The 20316-nt window shown below is 39.1% G+C and overlaps 1 protein-coding gene across 1 annotated transcript in view; it reads left to right on the plus strand.

Annotated features, from left to right (window-relative positions):
* LOC101159928 (thyrotroph embryonic factor) overlaps positions 1-6899 on the plus strand; it is a 37120-nt gene extending 30221 nt beyond the window's left edge. Inside the window, exons 4-5 of the mRNA XM_023959908.1 lie at positions 294-547; positions 2105-6899. Of these exons, the coding sequence (XP_023815676.1) occupies positions 294-547; positions 2105-2320 (470 nt within the window). The 3' untranslated portion in view covers positions 2321-6899. The remainder of the gene's footprint in view (positions 1-293; positions 548-2104) is intronic.
* Positions 6900-20316: the final 13417 nt, after the last annotated feature.

Here is a 20316-nt window from a genome sequence, read left to right on the forward strand (position 1 = left end):
CTACCCCTGGTGGTGGGTTTGTATCACTGCATCTTCTGCAGAAAAATCTAAACAAAATAAAAACAGATCTTGAGATAAATATATGTCACTTGTATGTAAGAATTGCCTTTTTTTCTTGAATTAGAATGTATGCAAGTTTAAAATAATATCAGTTTCATACTGTCAAGGAATTTCAGGGCCTAATATCTTACATTTCCAGCCCATCTTTTTGTATTTGTTTAAAACATTAGATTAATAAACAAAAAAAAATACAGAAACACCACAAACCAATTTTTTTTTTTTTTTTATCCCAGGTGGGCAGGCTGTGCCCCAGGACCCATCGCCGCCCCCTACCTGCCCTCCGGGCCCTCCCGGACCTCCAGCCGCCGTGAATGGCAGCAGTGACATCATGGTGAACTTTGACCCCGACCCGGCGGACCTGGCGCTGTCCAGCGTGCCGGGGCAGGAGGCATTCGACCCGCGGCGGCATCGCTTCAGTGAGGAGGAGTTGAAACCTCAGCCCATGATCAAGAAGGCCCGCAAGATGCTGGTTCCTGACGAGCAGAAGGTACTACATCTCCCACAATCCACTTCTGTTCTTTTGCTAACCCTTTTACCAACTATTTTGGGATTTTCAGGGAACATAGAAAAACATTTTAAAAATCCAGTATGTAGGTATTTTTTAATAAACAAAAAAAAAACGAATTGACAAAAATTAAAACTCTTTTAATCAGGAAAAAAAAGGAAACTTTAAGAAGTTAAACCAAGCAGTTAGTTAGTCGGAGGCCCTGAAGGCAGAGGTCCTGGACTCATGTGAAGCTGAGGAAACCTTCAGAAGAGGGTCTGAAGATGCTTCACACTCAGCCCATTGCAGGATGGGAGAATCTGTGATCAATGACTCGTGCTTTCACAGTTCAGTGCGGAGCAGCTGCAGCTCCTGAGGCGTTTGTAATTTATGGAGAGACGGAAGCGCTCACCTGCACTCCTTGTTGCTCCCATTAATCATTTGTATGAGTCTTTGGGAAAAATGATGTGTGGCCTGCGCTAAAGATGTGGTTCTTCTCCTTAACATACCCAATGGCTCTGAGTAGAAGGGAAAATAAAAAGGCAGATATTTATTTTAAATGAAAAAGATTTAGCAACAAAATACTTAACAGATAAGTTTACATTTCATCTTAAGGATTTATCCTTATTAGAAAGCATATTACCCCCCCCTGTACTGTAAAGCAGTACATCTGCAGCACTGATTTTGCTGTCACTGAGATGTATTGATTCCACAAGTCATAATTATTAAATCTATCCCTTTATATATTTCTTGGAAACTGTATGTGGCCCATGTGTGAAATTATTCTCAGCCCTCTTTGATCAGCAGCATATGAAGTACATTCTGAGGAGATGATGTCCGGGACCGAAGGCTGCCTCACATTAATGTTTAATAGGCACTTAAAAATATATTTGAATCAGGGCCACACATGAAAGTTTTACTTTATTCTATTTAACTTAAAGAACTTGACAGTCGGTGGCTTGTCTCCAAAACAGTTTCCTTAATTATTGAACTCCAGAGTTTTTGCTCCAGTGTTTCCTTGAATCATCGTAATGCTTCAACTGTGTACGAAATTAACGCAACTCCAACGGATTCTGAAATAGAAAAATGCAGCTTTGCGTTGATATGCAACTATAATAAACAGATTCTGACGCAAAAGATTCTGTTCAAATGACGTGAATTGTGGTTACAGTGGTTCAGAAACTGATTACTGGTTAATCGTCACCCAAAAAGATAATTCTCATTTTTAAATCTGATCTTTTTTCCCAATTTTATAAAAAATGTAATATAAGGCTTATTGAAATATTCAGCTCCCCTATAAGTGGATTTTAGGAAACGACACTCACATATAAAGTAGCATTTAGCGACGGGCGCTAAAGCAGCTAGCGCTCAGACAGGACGACAGCACTTTCAGTATTGTGTTGTTCCTCAGCTGTTTTTGCTCCTTTTCTTTTGGTATCATCCTGTCATTCATCACAACTGACCCCTCTCATCCCGCTCTCTCCCCCTGTGACTTCTTCTTTTCCCCCCCTCACCTTCATCACCACACACCCCAACACGGCACACGGCGGCCGCCGACAGGACGAGAAGTACTGGAGCCGGCGTGTGAAGAACAACGAGGCGGCCAAGCGCTCTCGGGATGCCAGGCGGCTGAAGGAGAACCAGATCTCGGTGCGGGCTGCCTTCCTGGAGCGAGAGAACGCCGCCCTTCGCCAGGAGGTGGCCGACATGAGGAAAGAGTTGGGCCGCTGCCGAAACATCATCAACAAGTACGAGAGCCGCCACGGAGACTTGTAAGGAAGACGGGTTTATGGTGGAAGAGGAGAAAAGGGTACAAGGCAATCTGACAACAGCAGCACTTTAGATGAAGTGGCAGTGAGGGGGGGGGGGGGCTGACGTAGATCTGCAGTCTGTGACACCGGCACATGTTCTGGAGTGACCGCCGTGCTTCAGGGGAGCAAAGTGACGCCGTTTTATCCAGAATGACTTGCTCTGCACACGCCACTTTGCCAAATCCACGATGAACGGAACCATCACCTCAGCGGCTCCCGTCACCCGCGGCGCCGTGCTCGCTCCTGGTGCCACATGGCAGTTTTGCAGGTAGTGCATTCCAGTCGCCGCTCCAGCCAGTTCAAACAGTCCAACGTCCAACTCAAACCAGTGAATCTCACGTTTTTTTTTCTTTTTTGCTTCGGGCGTGGACACAAACCAGAAGAAGTCAAAACGGGGATCCTTTTCTATAAATATAATAAAATACCTGTATATTTTTGAACATGGCCGGAAGGCAAGGCTTGAAAAGGGGGAGGAAATAGCGGAAGCGGAGGGCTTTTGTCCAGAGGAGATTTTGACAAAGGATAATTGTATATTTTTCTATAAGCAGATATTCAGGAGGAAGAGTTTTGGAGATCATCTTTTGTATTTTTTCTATATGGGGGTGGGGAGGGGGTTTGCTGGACAGTCACAGTGACACAGTTTTTTTCCTCTTCGCTGTTTAGTCAACAAACATACAAACAAACAATCTATTTTTAACGGCTGGTCTAAGGCAGAGTTAGAACACAGAATGTATCACGCTTGAATCAGGTATTTTTGCAACTCGAGCCAAGGCGAGGTATCTTAGTAACCACTGGTGTCTGTGTCAAGACCAATGGGAACAGCAGGGGGTAAATTGTATAATTTTGATGATATTATTATGGCACCAGCCCTCTGAAGTAGGTTGAAGAACCATATTATTATTTTAATAGGATTATTATCAATATAATGCTTTGATTTTCTTTCTTTCTTTAAGGACAAAACGTAAACCCCTGAACCAAAAAACTTAAGGCCACTTCGAATATATTCTACTTAAAAAAGCAAAAAGCTTTTATTGACACGTCGCATGACCTCTGATCTTTTCGGAAGGTAACGTTTTGTGTCAAAATTTGGCGTTGCAGCAATTATAGTTTATTTATATTGGGCTCTTATGTGAAAGTTGTCCAACTTTTTTTCTTTTGCGCTCTCTTTGCCAAAACAACTTCCCGGTAAGCAGAGACACCCTGATGTGTTTGTTAAATCTGCACAAAACTTTACAAAGTTGTGGCCTTTTTTTTTTTTTTTTTTTTTAAAGCTGATGCTCATGTTATTCACATTGTAAACAAGGGTTGCCAAGGAAAGTAGCTTAAAGTATGAAGATGAAAAGACATGGAAACTGGTACCAGTCATTCAAACTTGATTCAAGGGGCTCCCATTGAGAATTAAAATCCACCTTTCACCACCACTTTAGTACACGCTGAAGCAGAGGTGTGGCTCAATCGACACTGCCAGCTATGTTTGTTTATTTAGTAGTGAGCTCTTTTTTTAAATCTGATGTATAATATTTTTAAAAAAGAAAGTAGTAGACGAGAAAAAAAAAACAGGAAGCAATTAGCCATCTAAACAGCTGGATTTGAGCAGATGTTGGAGGTATTTGACAGCAAAAAATAGGATTCTGAAAGCAGGTTCCAGAGTCACTTGGGTGGACGCTCGCCGCACTCCTCCGTCCCATCCAGGAGGGGTTGACACCCGCTGGTTTGTGGGGTGGGTGGGCCGCCCCCCCCACCGATGGCGCAGAGACTGAAGTATTCAGCATGCAGACACAAACTTGCACAGTCCTTTCTGGTTCTAACCCCTTTTATTGTCGTAGATGTTGTTTCTTGGACTTTATGGTGCTGATCTGATCCTTCACCTGACACACGGGCAAACACACAAACGCCACACAGACACACACCTCAAACATACATTACTGCCAATAACCCTTCTTTGTATTTTATTCATTTTGTTTTTGTTGATTTTTTCCTTTTCTTTTTTTGCAATGTGTACTGATAAATCACACACATTTACACACAACCACCTGTCTGTTATACTTCTCCTTTAAACCGAAAGAAAAATGCACCCTACTGCTACTGTACTATACAACTGTACTATTGAATTTTGAAGTATTCTCTCACTAGATATATATGTGTATATGATATATGCTTGAATTATGTGATAATAGTTGTATCATAAATAATTGAATATATTGCAGAAAATCCAGTGGAATAACTTTGTCAGTTTTCTCTCAGGTCTTTTTCTCTGAGATAATAAATATGCATAGTAATAATAAAAATATTAATAAAAAAAAAACACTTAAAAATCTATCTACAATCCAGCACCAGAATTTTTATTTCTTTTTACCCTTATTTTATGTAGTTTCTGTACGATTTGAACCATTTTTTAAAAATTTACTAACCCTTATAACATTTATTTAACGTATCTGCCAACTACCTTCCAACCGCCAAAAATTGCGGTCAACTGTCAACCTTTGCATTTTGCAAATCCACCTTAAAACGCAACTAAAATAAAAAAGAAATGTTTTGCAAAAAGTATTTCGCTTCACATTCATGTGATGTAAAATAGTTTCGTTTTAGGAAAAAGAAAAAAACTAAATCAAACAGAGAATGTGAAGAGGTCAATTCTATCAGACTTTTTTGTTTAAGGTGGCACCTTTTATTTATTTCAAATCAGTTTAGTTCAAAAAAACTTTGCCACACTTCTCTTAAAAATCTGTGCAACACTTGAATTACCAAATATTATTTGCTTATTGTTGAGAAGTAATTGAGCTTAATTCACCAAATAAGCTCATTCCTCTTAAAGCTAATACAAATTACCATCAATATATCGAGCTAGTGTTCTTGCTAACGCTGGTTATGTCCGAATTCCCGCATTACTCACTACATAGTAGTGTGTAGGGAGTTCGCCATTTTTCCGTGGTGTCTGAATCTGGCTATATCCGAATTCCCACCCTAATCTGATCTATTGAAAAACCACATACTGCAGTACTATGCAGTGTCCTGAATTTTAAAAGCAATTCGGACACCATGCTCACTTTTTTCAATCGGTGGATACGATATCATTAATTTCACGAAGTTAAAATCTAATTAATATGAGCGTTTTGCGACGATTATTTATGAGTCCACTGTCTTCTAAAGATTGATGAACGTTGATGGTTGATTAAAAAATACATTTACATTTTTTTTGGGCAAAAATTGTTTCCAACGCAATGCATTGTGGTCTATATTCGCCGATCTAATGAGCATCAATGCACACTAGTTTTTCGCAGAGACTTCTGGGAAATTTCGAGGGCACTCGATTTTGGAAATGTAAATTCGGACAGCACTACAAAATGGCGAACGCACATTGTAGTGCACTATAGTGCATTATGTATGCTCACTTGATTAGCAAATATTTACCACAATGCATTGCGTTTGAATGATTCATTTTTATTTCAAAAAAATGTATGTACTTATTTTTAAACAAATAATCCCAAAGTTCATCATGAGACCACAATGGATTTTTCAACAGTCTTCCCAAAATGTTGATATTTATTAGGTTTATTAGGTGACGTCATGGTTGCCATTTAAAATTTAAAAAAGTTGTGAGCACATGTCTGAATTACATTAATATGCAGGGCACTAGATAGTCCTGCACTATATAGAGTTTTAGGGAGTAGTGAGGGAAATTGGACATATCCTTTTACCTATAATGCTGTCTATTGTTTGGCGGTCCTAGTTATACTAACAAGAAAAAAAGGTTTAGATGCAAAGATTTACAGGCCTGCCATGTTTTGGTGACTGCAAAGTCACTAGGATGTGATTTTCACTGAAAGAGGGGGTGGGCTTCAAAGGACAATCCTAAAGTTTTATTTATAGATGCTAAATGTGCACCTTTTTGCTTTTCATCTGAAGTCTTTTTATTTTTCTAGCATCCCGATCTCTCCTTAAATTGATTTCAGTGAACTTTTTCCTCAGGGGAAGTCGAATTCTTTCAAACCTAAATGTCTGTTTTACACCAAAAATGAATTTTTACTAGATTTCATCAAGTCTTTGACCTTCTGCTTTGTGCTTTTCTCCCAAAACAGAACTTAGAATCACTGTAACATATGAGCTTTTATGCATTTCGATTGAATGACAACGTTTTTTTCTTCTGATATCTGTAATTTGGAAATTTCCTCACAAATGTTTCAGAAACTTTTTGACAGTGCTATTTTTCTATGTAATTGTGTTGTTGAGCATCTTTTCCTGGGGGGCATTTGAGGCCCGCTCTTTATGTGATGGCAGTGACAGTTTGCTGCTGTACAGTCAAACGCCACTGCGTGTCATTTTGACCGCGATAACACTAACATTATTGTACACAGCCTTGTTAATTCTTCTTGGATTTTGTGGACGCAGCTAACTTCTCATTGTTGTGAATGAACTTCAATCTCCATGAACACCACTCTACCAGGATTCCCCTCCAGTATTTGTGTACTGTCCGCAGGGATGATGGTATATGTGGTCTTTTTTTGCCCCCCCCCCTAATAAAGACTAATCCTTATTCACTGAAATATGTTTGTCTTGCTGCATGGTGTGAGGTGAATTCCTTATGTATTTCAGAAAAGAGATGACATGGTACAATAAAACAAACAAAATCTAAATGAAAAATGATGAAAGAAAAACCTGAATAATTTGCTTAAAGCTACTAGAGTCCACTAAATGTGGTTCAAACATTGACTGTATAAGAGAACTGGACTGAGTGACTCATCCCCCCTCATATTCCAAACAGGAAGTACCCGCAGGCGCCTAGAAGCCAAAATCCCATAGACTATATAGAGAAATAATTAGTCACTCAGTCATCCTATTTGTCTGAATCACCATTCTTGTTCGGCTACTTTTTTCCAACACATTCTTGCTAATCTCGTTTTTTTTTTTTTTTATATAATGTATTCGAGTTGTAAACCGACCAGTCAGATTCCTTAATGAAAGTATGTTGTGCCTGTGGGCACTCATGTTGAACATTTGAAATGTTTGATGGACAGGCTCCTGAGCTCGCTTTCGAGGTGGTAGGGTGTGGACCTCCAACAAGGTGGCTCCTGATTGGCTGAGTGGTTAACTCATATTAATAATAGTGGATTAGATTTATCTGCGCTTACAATGTGTCCATTATTCTTTCACTCCTCATTCATACTTGGTGATGGTAAGCTACTAATGTAGCCTCAGCTGCCCTGGGGCAAACTGACAGAGGCGTGCCTGCCAGTTTGCGCCTACGGCCCCTCTGACCATCACAGAGACATTGTTATGCATTCACACACCAGTGGAGACCCACTGGAGGCAGGGAGGGTGAAGTAACCCTTGTGCTATCTTAAGCACTTTAACATAGGGAGTTGGGTCATCTAGACCCACTAGACCGTGCCCTGAACCTTTTTTCTTCAATAATTTGTGATCTTCACTGGTGTCCATGGATTACATGAAATCTTTCCACATTTATCCACCTTTGTCATGGTAGGGACGGTTGGGTCATAGGATAGCACAAGGGTATCTTGCCCAAGGACACAACGACAGCTGCCTGGGGGGAGCGGGTATCATTAGACGACCTGCTAAACCACCTGAGCCCCTGCCGCCCTCATACTGACTTGGACCAATCACTACTTACTGACGTTGTCTGGCTCCAAGATGGTGGCATCCATATCACGAGAAAATGGCAACTGAATTGACACACGGTAATTTGGTTGGAGCTGGAAATGAATCATTTTCTATGAGTTAAGTTCCAAAGTCCGGTCCGGGGGCCAAATACGGCCCTCGTTCAAATTTTCACCGGCCTGCAGGCCCCTATCATAAAATCAAAAATATCCCAGCACCTTAAAAAACTGGCTATATAACATTTGAACTTGCTTTAAACCTGTGGCAGCACTTGTGCGACCTTCCATGACACCAGCTCATTTCTAAAATGTAAACTAGAAGTAAAAAAAGGAATGTTGACAATGAGGGCCGTCGGTTCCAGGACAAGTGAAAATAGTCATAAACAACTGTGTTTGCCAAATTTACCAAGGCGCTGTGGCTCAAGGAGTTTGATATCTAGAGGCACTACCAGACGAGACACGCCCATTACGACAAGCTAACCGGGTAAGAACTTTATTACAAATTGACAGTATTTTGGGTAAAAAATATATTTTTATGTATTCATATTCTTTTTGAAGAAATGAAAGTATTCTATACAATAAAAATCTTCATGCAATGTATTTTTTTGCATTAAATGTTGTTAAAATAGTTCAAAGAATGTAGGCCGACTGGTTGCCCCTCACACAAAAAAGGTTCAGGGCACTGTCTAGTGGGTCTAGATGACCCAACTCCCAATGTTAAAGTGCCTGGATAGCATAAGGGTTACAATCACTGGGGATTATTTATTCAACCATACCACCTGCAAGACTCCACGTTTTATTGGTGTAGCAGCCATGCTCACATGCTACACGTGTCAGTGAGTGGGAGTTTTGCGTCACGTATGTGGTGGTTGGTTTGAGCTGTTGGGCAACATTGCTGTCTCCAGCGCCCTCTCCTCGTAACACAGCATCACACAACAAACCATCTGTCCACTCTGTACCAACTCATCTCTCATAGTTTGAATCATTTTTCATTAGTACATGACATCCAAATGGTTTCTCTGCATTTAATTTGATTCCTTGCTTTATCTCTTTATATTTTTTTCTTGTAGCCTCTATGCTTCGCCCCCCAAAAACGAATCATTAAAATATGTTATGATTTTTGGTATGTCTTCGCAGATCTGCTTTTAATTTTACTTTTTTTGTCTTTCTGTTTTGTTTTAACACTTGTTTAATAGTTGAATGTCTTTTTGTCTTTTCTCAGTCTTGCCTGTTTTCTTATCTTAATCCTTTTTAATCCTTTTTCAAGGTCGTTTTCTTCTTTTACATTTTACATTTACTCTTTACGTATCTTTCTGTTTGCCTCCTACATGTTCTTGACAACAAGAGACCTTTAAATAAATTTCGTAAATACAAATGGTGTCAAAACACAAAGATAAACTACTAAAGATGCAAATAAAATCACAAGAACCTATTATTAAGTTCAAAGGATGAAAAAAGATTCATAACTCAGTTATTTAGTAAGAAAAGCAGGTCAAAAAAATAAAAAGAGTTGAGAAGAAATGGTCAGATTATTATTCTAAATACTTTCAACAGTGGGTGGCAGCAGATTACCAGGAAGCTGAGACTCTGATGTGTAAAACTGGGAGATAAAATGTGAAAATGTTAAGTTCTCCACATGTGATGATCTGTGAAATACAAAAGATAAGAGGGGAACCCTCCATCAGCATGAATGTTGCACCAGCAAATTCCACCAAGCTGTCAATAACAGACTGGATCACCATGAAGTACACAGAGACAGGTGTTACTGCACAGATTCATGGATTCTCATTATTTTTATGTTGTTAATATATATTAGATTTCATTATTGTCTCACAGGGAAGCAGAGGAGAGGGTTTGTCACAACCTCCCTGGACTTTGTAACTCCCCAGCCCAGATGCACACACCTTCATTCCGATTGTGTGGGGGTTTTTTGGTCATGAAACAGTCAGTGAAATGTCATTGGCAGAACGTTGATGAGGGAAGGGGCGCTCTGACGTGACTGTTTCCAGCCTGCTGCATTGCTGAAGCTGAAAGTTTTGATAAGAGATCACAGCTGGGGACGGATTAACGTGACTCACTGCTCTGTAAGACTCCACCTTTTTTCCACGTGGGATTATAAGACTGGGATGAGGATGCTGTCTGCAATAGTGAAAGACTTTGGTCATTGTCTTGTTGCAGTTCGGAATTTGGTTAGTTTGAAGGTTGGAGTCTGGAGCAGAGATTGAGTGGTTCTCAGGTGGATGTGTTTGAGATCAGATCTCAGATCAGAATCTTCTGTCCCTAGGAGTTGGGGGATTAATAAAAGCTTTAATTGGCTTGACTTGGAAAAAAGATTTGCTCAGCTTGGCTGATGCATCACATTTGGAGTCCCAGATGCTTCAACAGTCTGTTCCTGAATAGAAGCATGAACACCAGAGCTGGAATGTTGATGAAAAATGACATTTCAAAATGTCCATTCTTGGTAAATGGTGTATACTTACAAAGCACTTACCTCCCTTGCTTTAAGGCCTAAAGTGCTTTATAGTCACAGTTTTATTCGTCCACACACACACACACACACACACACACATTCACACACTGCCGCTGAACACTAGAGTCAACCTGTGGCCACCAGGATGGGTGTGCAAGGCAGGAGCTGAACCTGCGAGCCTCAGATCAGAGGCTGACCACTCTACCTCTGTTCCACGGCTGCCTTGCTCAAGGAGAAGACCATAAAAATTCATGGAGGAGTTTGCACAAAGTCTAATTTTTAGGTGTCACCGTCTCTGCTGTTTGGTAAGTTTTCCTGAATTATTGTTAGAAGTACAGGATTAATTTATATCTCATTAAGGTCCGTCACCATGTTTTAGCAGACTATTATTACACATTAATGTTAATAGTAAAGAACAATAAATAATATAAATATCCTGACGGCCAATACAATAACTCTTTTTTTTCGTTGGCCAACAATAAATAACTAAATGGTTTTCCAGGTAAAAAAAAAATGTAATCTAACCTTCAGGTTCATACTGAATGCAGATCAATTTTTTTAATTCTCAACCGGCAGCAGGTGCTATAGACATGTGTATATTACTGGACTGTAGCTAAAGTATCCAGCAAGGCAATGCAGCGGTGGAATAATATTTACACCATGAATCTTTATCGGTAAGTACTTGGTGTTTTACAAATTATATGCTAAACTTTTAAAGTACAGCGGTGCAAATGACATTTAGACAACAATAAAAATACATTTTCCCGTGTTACGTGTTTTAAGAACAGCCTCTTCTAACTTATAACAAGTTTGAAAATGTTAATTCCTAATATGTAATATCTAAATATAATATATTTTTGTAGCCTTTATATACAGTTTTATACTATACATCACAAAAGTAGATAGAAGTGTAAAACATCATTTTGTTTCTCCCACTTTAAATAAAATTGTTGGCATATGATTGTCACATCCACATACGTACAGGTCTAGGGCTGGAGTGTACTTAACATAAACACACACAATGTAAGAATTTTAAGGGTTTTATTGAAGGAGGAGGGGAGGTAGGGACTAAGGTTGGACCAAATGAATGAAATAAATAGAACAAAACCCAGCCTGGCCATCACTGCTCTAAAACTATAAACAAGACAACAAAAGTCACACTGACTTATCTATAAAGTGGTGATATAACATACAAGGGGTGGCACCAACCAATGTTCATATTTACTGTTGTGATTACAAAGGAAAAAGTTTTTATTTTAGCCCTTCATGTGAGCTGAACACACCGTCATTAATCTCTTTTCATTTGAGTTAACCTTCTACACCAGTGATCCCCAACCTTTTTCTGGCTGTGGACTGGTTTAATGTCAGAAAATTTTTTCATGGACTGGTCTGAACAGGGCCATAGTTTGCATTTTAGCTTCCATTTTCTGAATTTTTTTTTTTCACATTAAAAATGCTACTGCAAGAAATTAATTGTTTGGTTTTTATTAGCTTATTAGCTCTGGGCTACTAACAGAAAATGAAACGGAAACAATGGAAGATAGTGTATGCATTTTTTTCTGCTTGTGGCCCGGTACCAAGTGGCCTACGGACCGGTGCCGGGGGTTGGGGACCACTGCTCTACACACAGTCACAGGGGCCCAGTGCTGCTGACAATCCAAAAGTAAATACTGAAATGTTCTTTTCAAGACAAACTCGTTTTCTTAAAAGATTTTGTCAAAAGATATATACTTATGTATCTTAAACATAAACCAGATTAAATGTTTTCTGTTTTTAACACATCTTTGCAAAAACAGCCCTGACATTAACATTTATTGAGTAAAATCTATTTTGTTTTCCTTACAATTACAGCTTGGATTATCGATGAAGGTCATGTCTGTCGGGCATGAAGCTCAACAAAACCATCAAAGCCACCAGGGCTCGTCAGGGATCTATATCTCCCGGTTCGGCTAAGGCGGACAGCGGAGGAGCGGACTTTGCGGATGAGCTCACAGCAGTGAGAAGCAGATAATTCTCACAACACTCCATCACATGTGGAGAGTCAGAACTTTAGTCCTCAACCCTGCAGCATTCACATTATGTTACTTCCTCTACAGATGCGTGTTTTCCCCACATTCAGTTTTAATTATAGCAGTAAATCATTGCTACAATGACTTCTGTTTGCTCAAAGCCCGTTTCCACAGTGAAGTGGTTGATTGAAGTGAAGAAACTGTTCTGCTTGCAATGAACCTGACTCCCGGCTTTCGGCTTCTGCCTTTTCTCTGTTACAAACAAAAGTGTTCTGGCAGATTTTGACCACATAATTACAATAAATGGTCTCCACTTAAAAGGCACCTCCTCCATCTGTTTTTTTTCATTTCCACCTTTTATAAGGTCTTCCTAATAGGTTTTTTAAATGCCTTCACTCCCACACAGATTGCATATTGTGTGCATGTACATTCACCAGGTGGTGACTTTACCATCTCAATCCTCCCAACACAGAAGTCTGCAATAAAATACTTATTTTTCATTCAAGTTTTTTAAATTCAATGTGATGTTAAAAACACCTATTTTATGCAGGACTACTTCATCTGATTCATTCTAGATTAGGGTTATTTTCTGAAAAATGCTTCTTTCCAAATCAGGATTTAATACATTTGATGTTTACAGATTTACGTTTTTTCCCCCGCTTCTTTTCTGACTTGAAATCACCTCACAAACACAGACGGAATTAGCTTTACCAAAATTTTAAAAAAGATTTTTTTTTGGCACATTCAGCTTCACGTGTTCAACTGAACTGTTCAAACCACTTTGATCCACTTGAGACTTCATCCTTTGCCAAATGAACCACATTTCTCTGATTATTCGACAGCCCTCTCCTCACACCGTGATTAACTCTTGTGTTGCTCCTGAGAGTGCTTCTGCCTCCCTATAACCACTGCTCATTCTTTGCTTCATTACGGCAGCGTCACGTCGCCGCAGCACGAATGAGGGGCGATGTAGGGCACCCCTTTGAGGCTGCATCCATCTCCAAATGGATTTAAAGCATCTTTTCCATCAGAGTTATAACCGCTATGATGTTACATTTGCTGCTCAAAGAAAATTCTTTTGAAGAGCCTCTTTTGAATGCTCCAAAACACAAATGAACCTTCAACCTATCAACTGATCATTTGTGTCATTAAAGTGAAATACATTTTATATTTATATCTAACAAATTCAGGTCTCTGTTCTCTAATTTGACTTTGTTGCGCCACATTTCTAAATAATATTGGTAAAGCATCATATATTGTAAACAAAAGTTATATTTGTACCAGACAGCAGTGGGTGCAGTTTATTTTTTATTTGGAGAAACATAACCTTTCCTTTTTTTGTACTACTTTAGGGAAAACAAATTGTGAAGAGAATAATAAGATTGTTTGCATAATTTCAACACTTTACTTTAAAGCTGAAATCAAAGATAAACACAACAAAATATTCTGTTGCAGGAGGTACAGTAAAACAGTTGAACCTGAAGCAGCAAAATTCACAGTCAGATTCTCTCCATATACATTCTATTCTATAAATCTATCCAATTGAATTTTGGGTTTTGTTAAGAATAAGCTGGAACCCTTTTCCAGATATTCTTTTTTTTTATCCCTTTTGTGCTTTATCATATATTATAGTCCCAATTTTGAACTCAGAGGAACATAATCACATCATTTTTTTAAAGCCTATTCCCTACAAAAATCTCAAGATGGAAATGAAAAAGAAACAAACGAAATGATACAAACATTTGCATATACTGAATTGGCAAATACATTTCTTTATGGTTATAAAAAGTGACAGAGCTTTATTTTTCACAGCAACTTGTTGGTTTGGTGAAGAAATGTTTTCTCTTGTGGCCCTTTATTCCACCGGTTCTAGACGATCTGCATAGAAACAACACTTCAGGTGGGTTTTAGATGTAAATTGCAAAGCAGAGGAACTGTAACAATGATGCAACACATCCCATATGACACGGCTGTCATTCCAGCTGAGATTAAAGCCTTGAAATTTGTCAAGCTGTGTCACGAAATCATCTGGTGCTGCATTATTCTATATTTAGCACCTCACCTTATCCAGAACGTGCTCTATAATCTGAGTGAGAATTAATCAAAGCTGAGCTGGAAGTGTTGTTTGTGAGTGGAGCCGTGCCAGAAGAAGGCTTGAGAATGAATCAGGGGGTGATGTGAGGAGGATCGAGACAGAAAATGCTAATCGGGCTGAAACTGCTTTACACAGAGCCAATTCAAACAAATGACCTCATCGAGCTGCACTGAAAGCTTTCAGAAATTGGTTTGGCGAAAAATAATAGTAAAATCCCTACGGAACATTTTTTGTGTGAAATAAACACAAAAAAGTGCAAACAAACAAAACGGTAATTGCATTTGAAGAAAACTGGAATGAAAAAGGCAATTTTTAAAAGATTATACTTGTTATCCTGAAGGTAAAAACAAACTAATCCCCCAAACACTGAATTTAAATAGTTTTTTTTCTTTCCATAATTAAACATACAATAAGTTGAGGAGGGGAGGAAGGGGAAAGGGAGGGAATCCAATAATCCTTTTTGGATTTCATTTATTTTCATTTCTGATTGCCCATGAGTAACGCTTCCATTCTACTGACTAAACAAAACTACAGGACACATCCGTGTTGGAGTGAAACTTATCTCAATCAGCATTCAGCTCACAGGACAATCATTTCTGCATTTGTCCAAACCTCATTCCTACAGGGAAGTTAAGAGTGTCTGAAAACTGAACCCAAATAATGCGTAATTATTCCCTACAAAGTACCCGTAATTTCCGGACTATAGAGCACACCTGATTATAAGCCGCACCCATTACATTTTTAAAGGATAAACCATTTTATGCATACATAAGCCGCACCTGTCTACAAGCCACATGTGCCCACATTAAAACATGTGTTGTAGAATGAGGATGTGTATGTGCTGAAACCGTGCGCGTGTGTAAGAAAGAGGAGGGAGCCTGCAGCGGAGGAGGGAGCGAGAGGGCGAAGTGTGTTGGGGGTGCGCGTTCATGTTTGATAAACAGAGTGAAGGAGAACTGTGATAAAAGAAGGTTTCCCCCAGAAGAGCTGTGAATGATTCTTTATTAACCCACTCTGGAGACTCTGAGGGTCAGAAAGGGAAAGTGAACCCCGAAGGAGAGGGCTTCGGCGGAGAGGATCTCCCCTGCATTTCACCGTCAGAAAGAAAAAAAGTAATAACAGGAAAGGTTCAACACATGATATAATTACAAAGAAATACGGTACACAGATAGAGTTTTAATAATATACCTGAGTTTTTCTTCCCAAACAATGCTTGTGACACGGCAGTAACACGGCAGCAACATGGTAGTATCTATATAAATATATATATATATATATCGTTAAATTACATAATCATTCCACAATGAACCCGAAACTGTAAAAAAAAACTCTATTCTGGGCGGTTAAGAATTTTATTTTTTTAACTGTGAAAATCCTCAAAATTGACAAGCTGCTTTTAGGTTTTCTAACAGAGATTAAAAGGTGTGGAGACAAAATAAATTGTAAAAATAAAATAAAAATACAATTTTTAAAAAAATCAAAAAAACAAAGCAAGGGCAAGACCAAAACAATGTACTAAAACTAAAACAAACAGGGCAATCTGCACTAAGCCACACATATCCTAAGGATTTATTCTAAGGGGCATTAGGTGTTTAAATCAAAAATTTCAAAATCTTTCTGAAAACCATTCTCCTTAAATTGGGATTGAAAACTATAGTAAAATGGCGTCTATGTCATTCCAAAATGAATGTAAACAACTGATATGATTGGCAAACGGACTGAGTTCACACTCAAAAAACGTTCACTTTGAATGAACATAAAAAAATTATGGAAAGGATTTCCACATGATTAGATTGCGTTACTTGAACCAAAATGAATCATGTTGGTCCTACTTAATGTATTTAGGTTGGGTCAACTTAATGTATTTAGGTTCAATCTACTACATTTAAGTTGATTCAATTTAAATAGAGCAGTTGCACCCAACTTTAAATTAATATTGTTGCTCACTCTAAAAAGAAAAAAGTTGATCCAATTTAATTGAATCACTTCAATTGGTCACACCTAAGTAAATTAAGTTTATTTAACTTAAATTTCTATTTTTTTCTTTAATTTTATTTATTCATCTGTAATTGATACGTTGTTCCAAAGTTACAACCAATGGGTCTAATAATTTTCACATCAAAGACATGAAATATCCAGCAAAGTCCCACATCACAAGACAGGAGCTCAAATACCGCAAACTCTGTGTTAAGTATTGGAACATTAACAATTTGCCACACAAGGGGGTTGGTCATCATCCTCTACCAAACTTTAACTCATGGTGCAAAAAAAAAAAAAACATAACAGTTTAAATCACTAGTTAAAACAGAGTAAAACAGCTAGACAATAAAACCCATGGACAAAAACTCACACTTAGACCACAATCTGCCCAGATAGACAAAGAAAATGGTATCCCACAAGTTTTGCGATTACTAATGCATCCAATTTAATGGTATCATGTTGGATCAACATGATTGAAATTAGTAATTTTTAAATGGATTGTTTTTATGTACAATCGACATGATTCATTCACGTAAGATTTACAAACATAAAATTTTCTGTTTGAAATGACAAGTTACTTTTTCATTAACTTAATTGGCTGGTAATTTCCTTTTTTTGAGTGAGATGATACGGTTTAAGTTTGGGGAAAAAAGGTTTGGTGGATTCCTTTAAAAAAATTAATCCATGGTGTCCAGGTGAGGAAAATATGTTTGTCCTTCAGTCTGTTTTTGTCTCCAAGCTAAACTCAAGAAGTCCAAGAAAACAAAATCTGGGATTTCCTTGGATTTTAACATAAAAAATTTTAACTTTTTACCCTTCCTTCTTGCTTATTGATTTGATGCTGCATTAAAGAGCAGTTAGGAAAATAAATCCTCAGTCAGAAGGGGAAGACGCTCTGCAGTTTTGTTGTTCTTTCATGCAAATGTTAACTGCACCTTCATTTCTTCTTCAAGGGCAGTCTGGGCACTTAGAAAGATCCAAACAGAACCAATTTAAACTCCGTCTAACAGAATGAAACATGCTTTAACTGGCTTTGTCATTAGGAGCTTCACAGCTGTAGATCAGCATAAGTAAGATTACTGAACCTCATTTCAAATGTCACATTCAGATTACACATGGGCCCCCCCAAAGAGAAATAGCAGTGCTGCACATTGGAATGAGTAATATTCTTCTCACACTTCTGAAAATAACCTCACTTAACTGGAAACTTTGGTTTTGAGTAACAACATCTTTGGGGGGAAAATGATTTTTCTATTAGACTGTAAGATTGAAATTGATTTCATGTCTGTGCATTAAGTAAGCAGCTGTATAGTGAAGGGGGGGTTAGAAAAAAATTGAAGGCTGCAACTCCCTATAGTAAATAAAAATAACAATTTCAATTCTTGGATTTCATGTCATTTATTTAACAGCTTTTGGAACAAAGCAACTAGTCAATAAACAGGAAATTCAATGCCGTGGATCCTGGAACAAGTTGAGCCGTCAAAATGAAGCCGCTAAACGGAGGTCACCAACCTGAATGTGACATCAACAAACTTTACCCTCCCCAAAGGTTTATACAATCTGCATGAAAGAAGACAGAAAACAAGAAGAGGAGAAAGGAGCGATATGGAAAAAAATTACCATCATTGTTGAGAAGATATGATGTTGGCGGTTTCTTTAGACTTAACCCTACCCACTGAAGTTACATTACAAATTCAATCTATAGCTTCCAAACTCCTAAAGCAGGGGTCGGGAACCTTTTTGGCCAAGAGAGCCATGAACGCCACATATTTTGAAATGTAATTTCGAAAGAGCCATACAATAATGTAGTGTCCCTTTCCCACACTGAGGCACGGAGACTTAACCTCTTTTAAAGTTCTTTATTCCGATTACTGCAGACCGCAACAAACGCCGTTCAATTAATTCAGCAACTCCTGAATCTCTCCCGCCGAGACGAGAGCGCTTCTCCCAACTTTATATTCCCCTGCTCCCGCTCCAGCCCTCCCATTTCCCTTATTCAGCCCATAGCTGAACCCCATTGGTCCAAACTCCCTAACAACAGCCTGAGCGACAGAACTGAGGGCCAATCAGATCTCTGCTTGATGCGTTTAATGAACTCCAGAACTTTTAACACCCACCCAGTCCAACTCAGACCGCGACAATATGTTTAAAACTAAATATACAAGTGAATGTGTGCATTTGATTTAATTTCAACATTTTTAGAGTACAATAAGTCTGTGGATTCTTTTTAATAACATCGTTATGCTGTTGCTAATAAATGATGAGTATTTCTCGTGGTAGTTCTGCTGATGGTCTAGTCTGGTTGATACGTGGTGAGTTTCTGCTTCATGCAGGCGTTGAGACTTTAAACGTGATCGTAGGTCTGAATGTTCTGTAGATGTGAGACAGATTACTCACATGCAGACATGGAGCCAAACACACACTCACACGCTGCAGTGAGTGACGGGCAGCGGGTTTTACGTTTTTACAATCCCTGCGCGATTCACCTGCTGCCGGTCCCCACAACCCCTCACCCCCACCCTCTGCTTTCTTCCTCACACATCCCGTCCCCGCATCTGCGCGCTCTTTCTCAGAGACGGGAGCGCGCAGTTTTAGGCACGGCAATTCACAGGTTTCCGGCTGGTACAAACTCTGTGAAATAATAGATAATAGTAAACTGATAATGCTGGCGCAGATTTTTCTCTCTAAGCACCGCTACTACTGCGCGCCTCTGGCATCGCATCGCGCCCGAGAAGGACTGGTCAAATGAGAGAAAAAAAAAAGTATAATTAAAGATTTGTCTGCGAGCCACATGTGACCATCAAAAGAGCCATATATGGCTCGCGAGCCATAGGTTCCCGACCCCTGTCCTAAAGCATCATTGGGAAGCTATTTGGAAAAGGATTAGGAATTTAAGAACGTGGCAAGCTCAAAAAATCCTTTCACTGTTGCTTACACGTTTTTGACCAAAATATTTAAAAAATATAATACCGTACATAAATCGTTGGCTCAAGCTGAATGAAAACATATACAGCACGAAGATGTTCTGCATGGTTAACAAAATCCTTTGTTGCTAAGGAAATCCAAAAATGAACTTTTGCAGATTCTTATAAAATGCACATAGACCTGTTCGTCTCACCCAGGCGACCAAAAAATAAAATCGTTGCTATGGGGAGAAAACCAAAAGAAAAGCCACTATTTTAAAAAAAAATCACCAATTTCTTAAATTCAGCTCTGACCAGGGTGGCAAGAACAGAAAGGGAGAGTGAGGGGTGTATGGCAGCCACTTAGCCAGTGAGGGCGGGCCAGAAGAGGAGGGTGAGGGCGTGGCTAGTCGTGCCTGCGGGGCCATTAAATGCATCTTGGAGTTTTAATTATTGATGTTTTTTAGTACTAATTGCACAATTACTGTATGTCTCCTCTAAAAGAGCTCAACCAAGGACTGCAGTAGCTGTAAGGCATCAATTCTGCTTCATGCATCTGTTATGACCTTGAAAAATAAAGAATAATTATAAATACCAAGGGCTGCACGAGGGCACATGGGGCAGTGGCAAGAAGGCCTCTGGTTCAAGTCCCAGCTGGTGGACCTGAAACAGAACACTGATGGTCCGAGCAGCCGGGCATACGGGTGCCACCTTGCCAATCACATAGCTCAATGACTGTCACTGTGATTGTCCCCAATGGGGGACCTTACTATCCTCCATTGGTGACATTCATTAAGCTATGTCAGAGGTCAGCAACCGGCGGCTCTGGAGCCGCATGCGGCTCTTTCATCCTTGTGCTTTCTGTGTTTTTGTAAAATAACTATCATGT

Source organism: Oryzias latipes, chromosome 11 (genome assembly GCF_002234675.1).
Source record: "Oryzias latipes chromosome 11, ASM223467v1".
NCBI lineage: Eukaryota > Metazoa > Chordata > Actinopteri > Beloniformes > Adrianichthyidae > Oryzias > Oryzias latipes.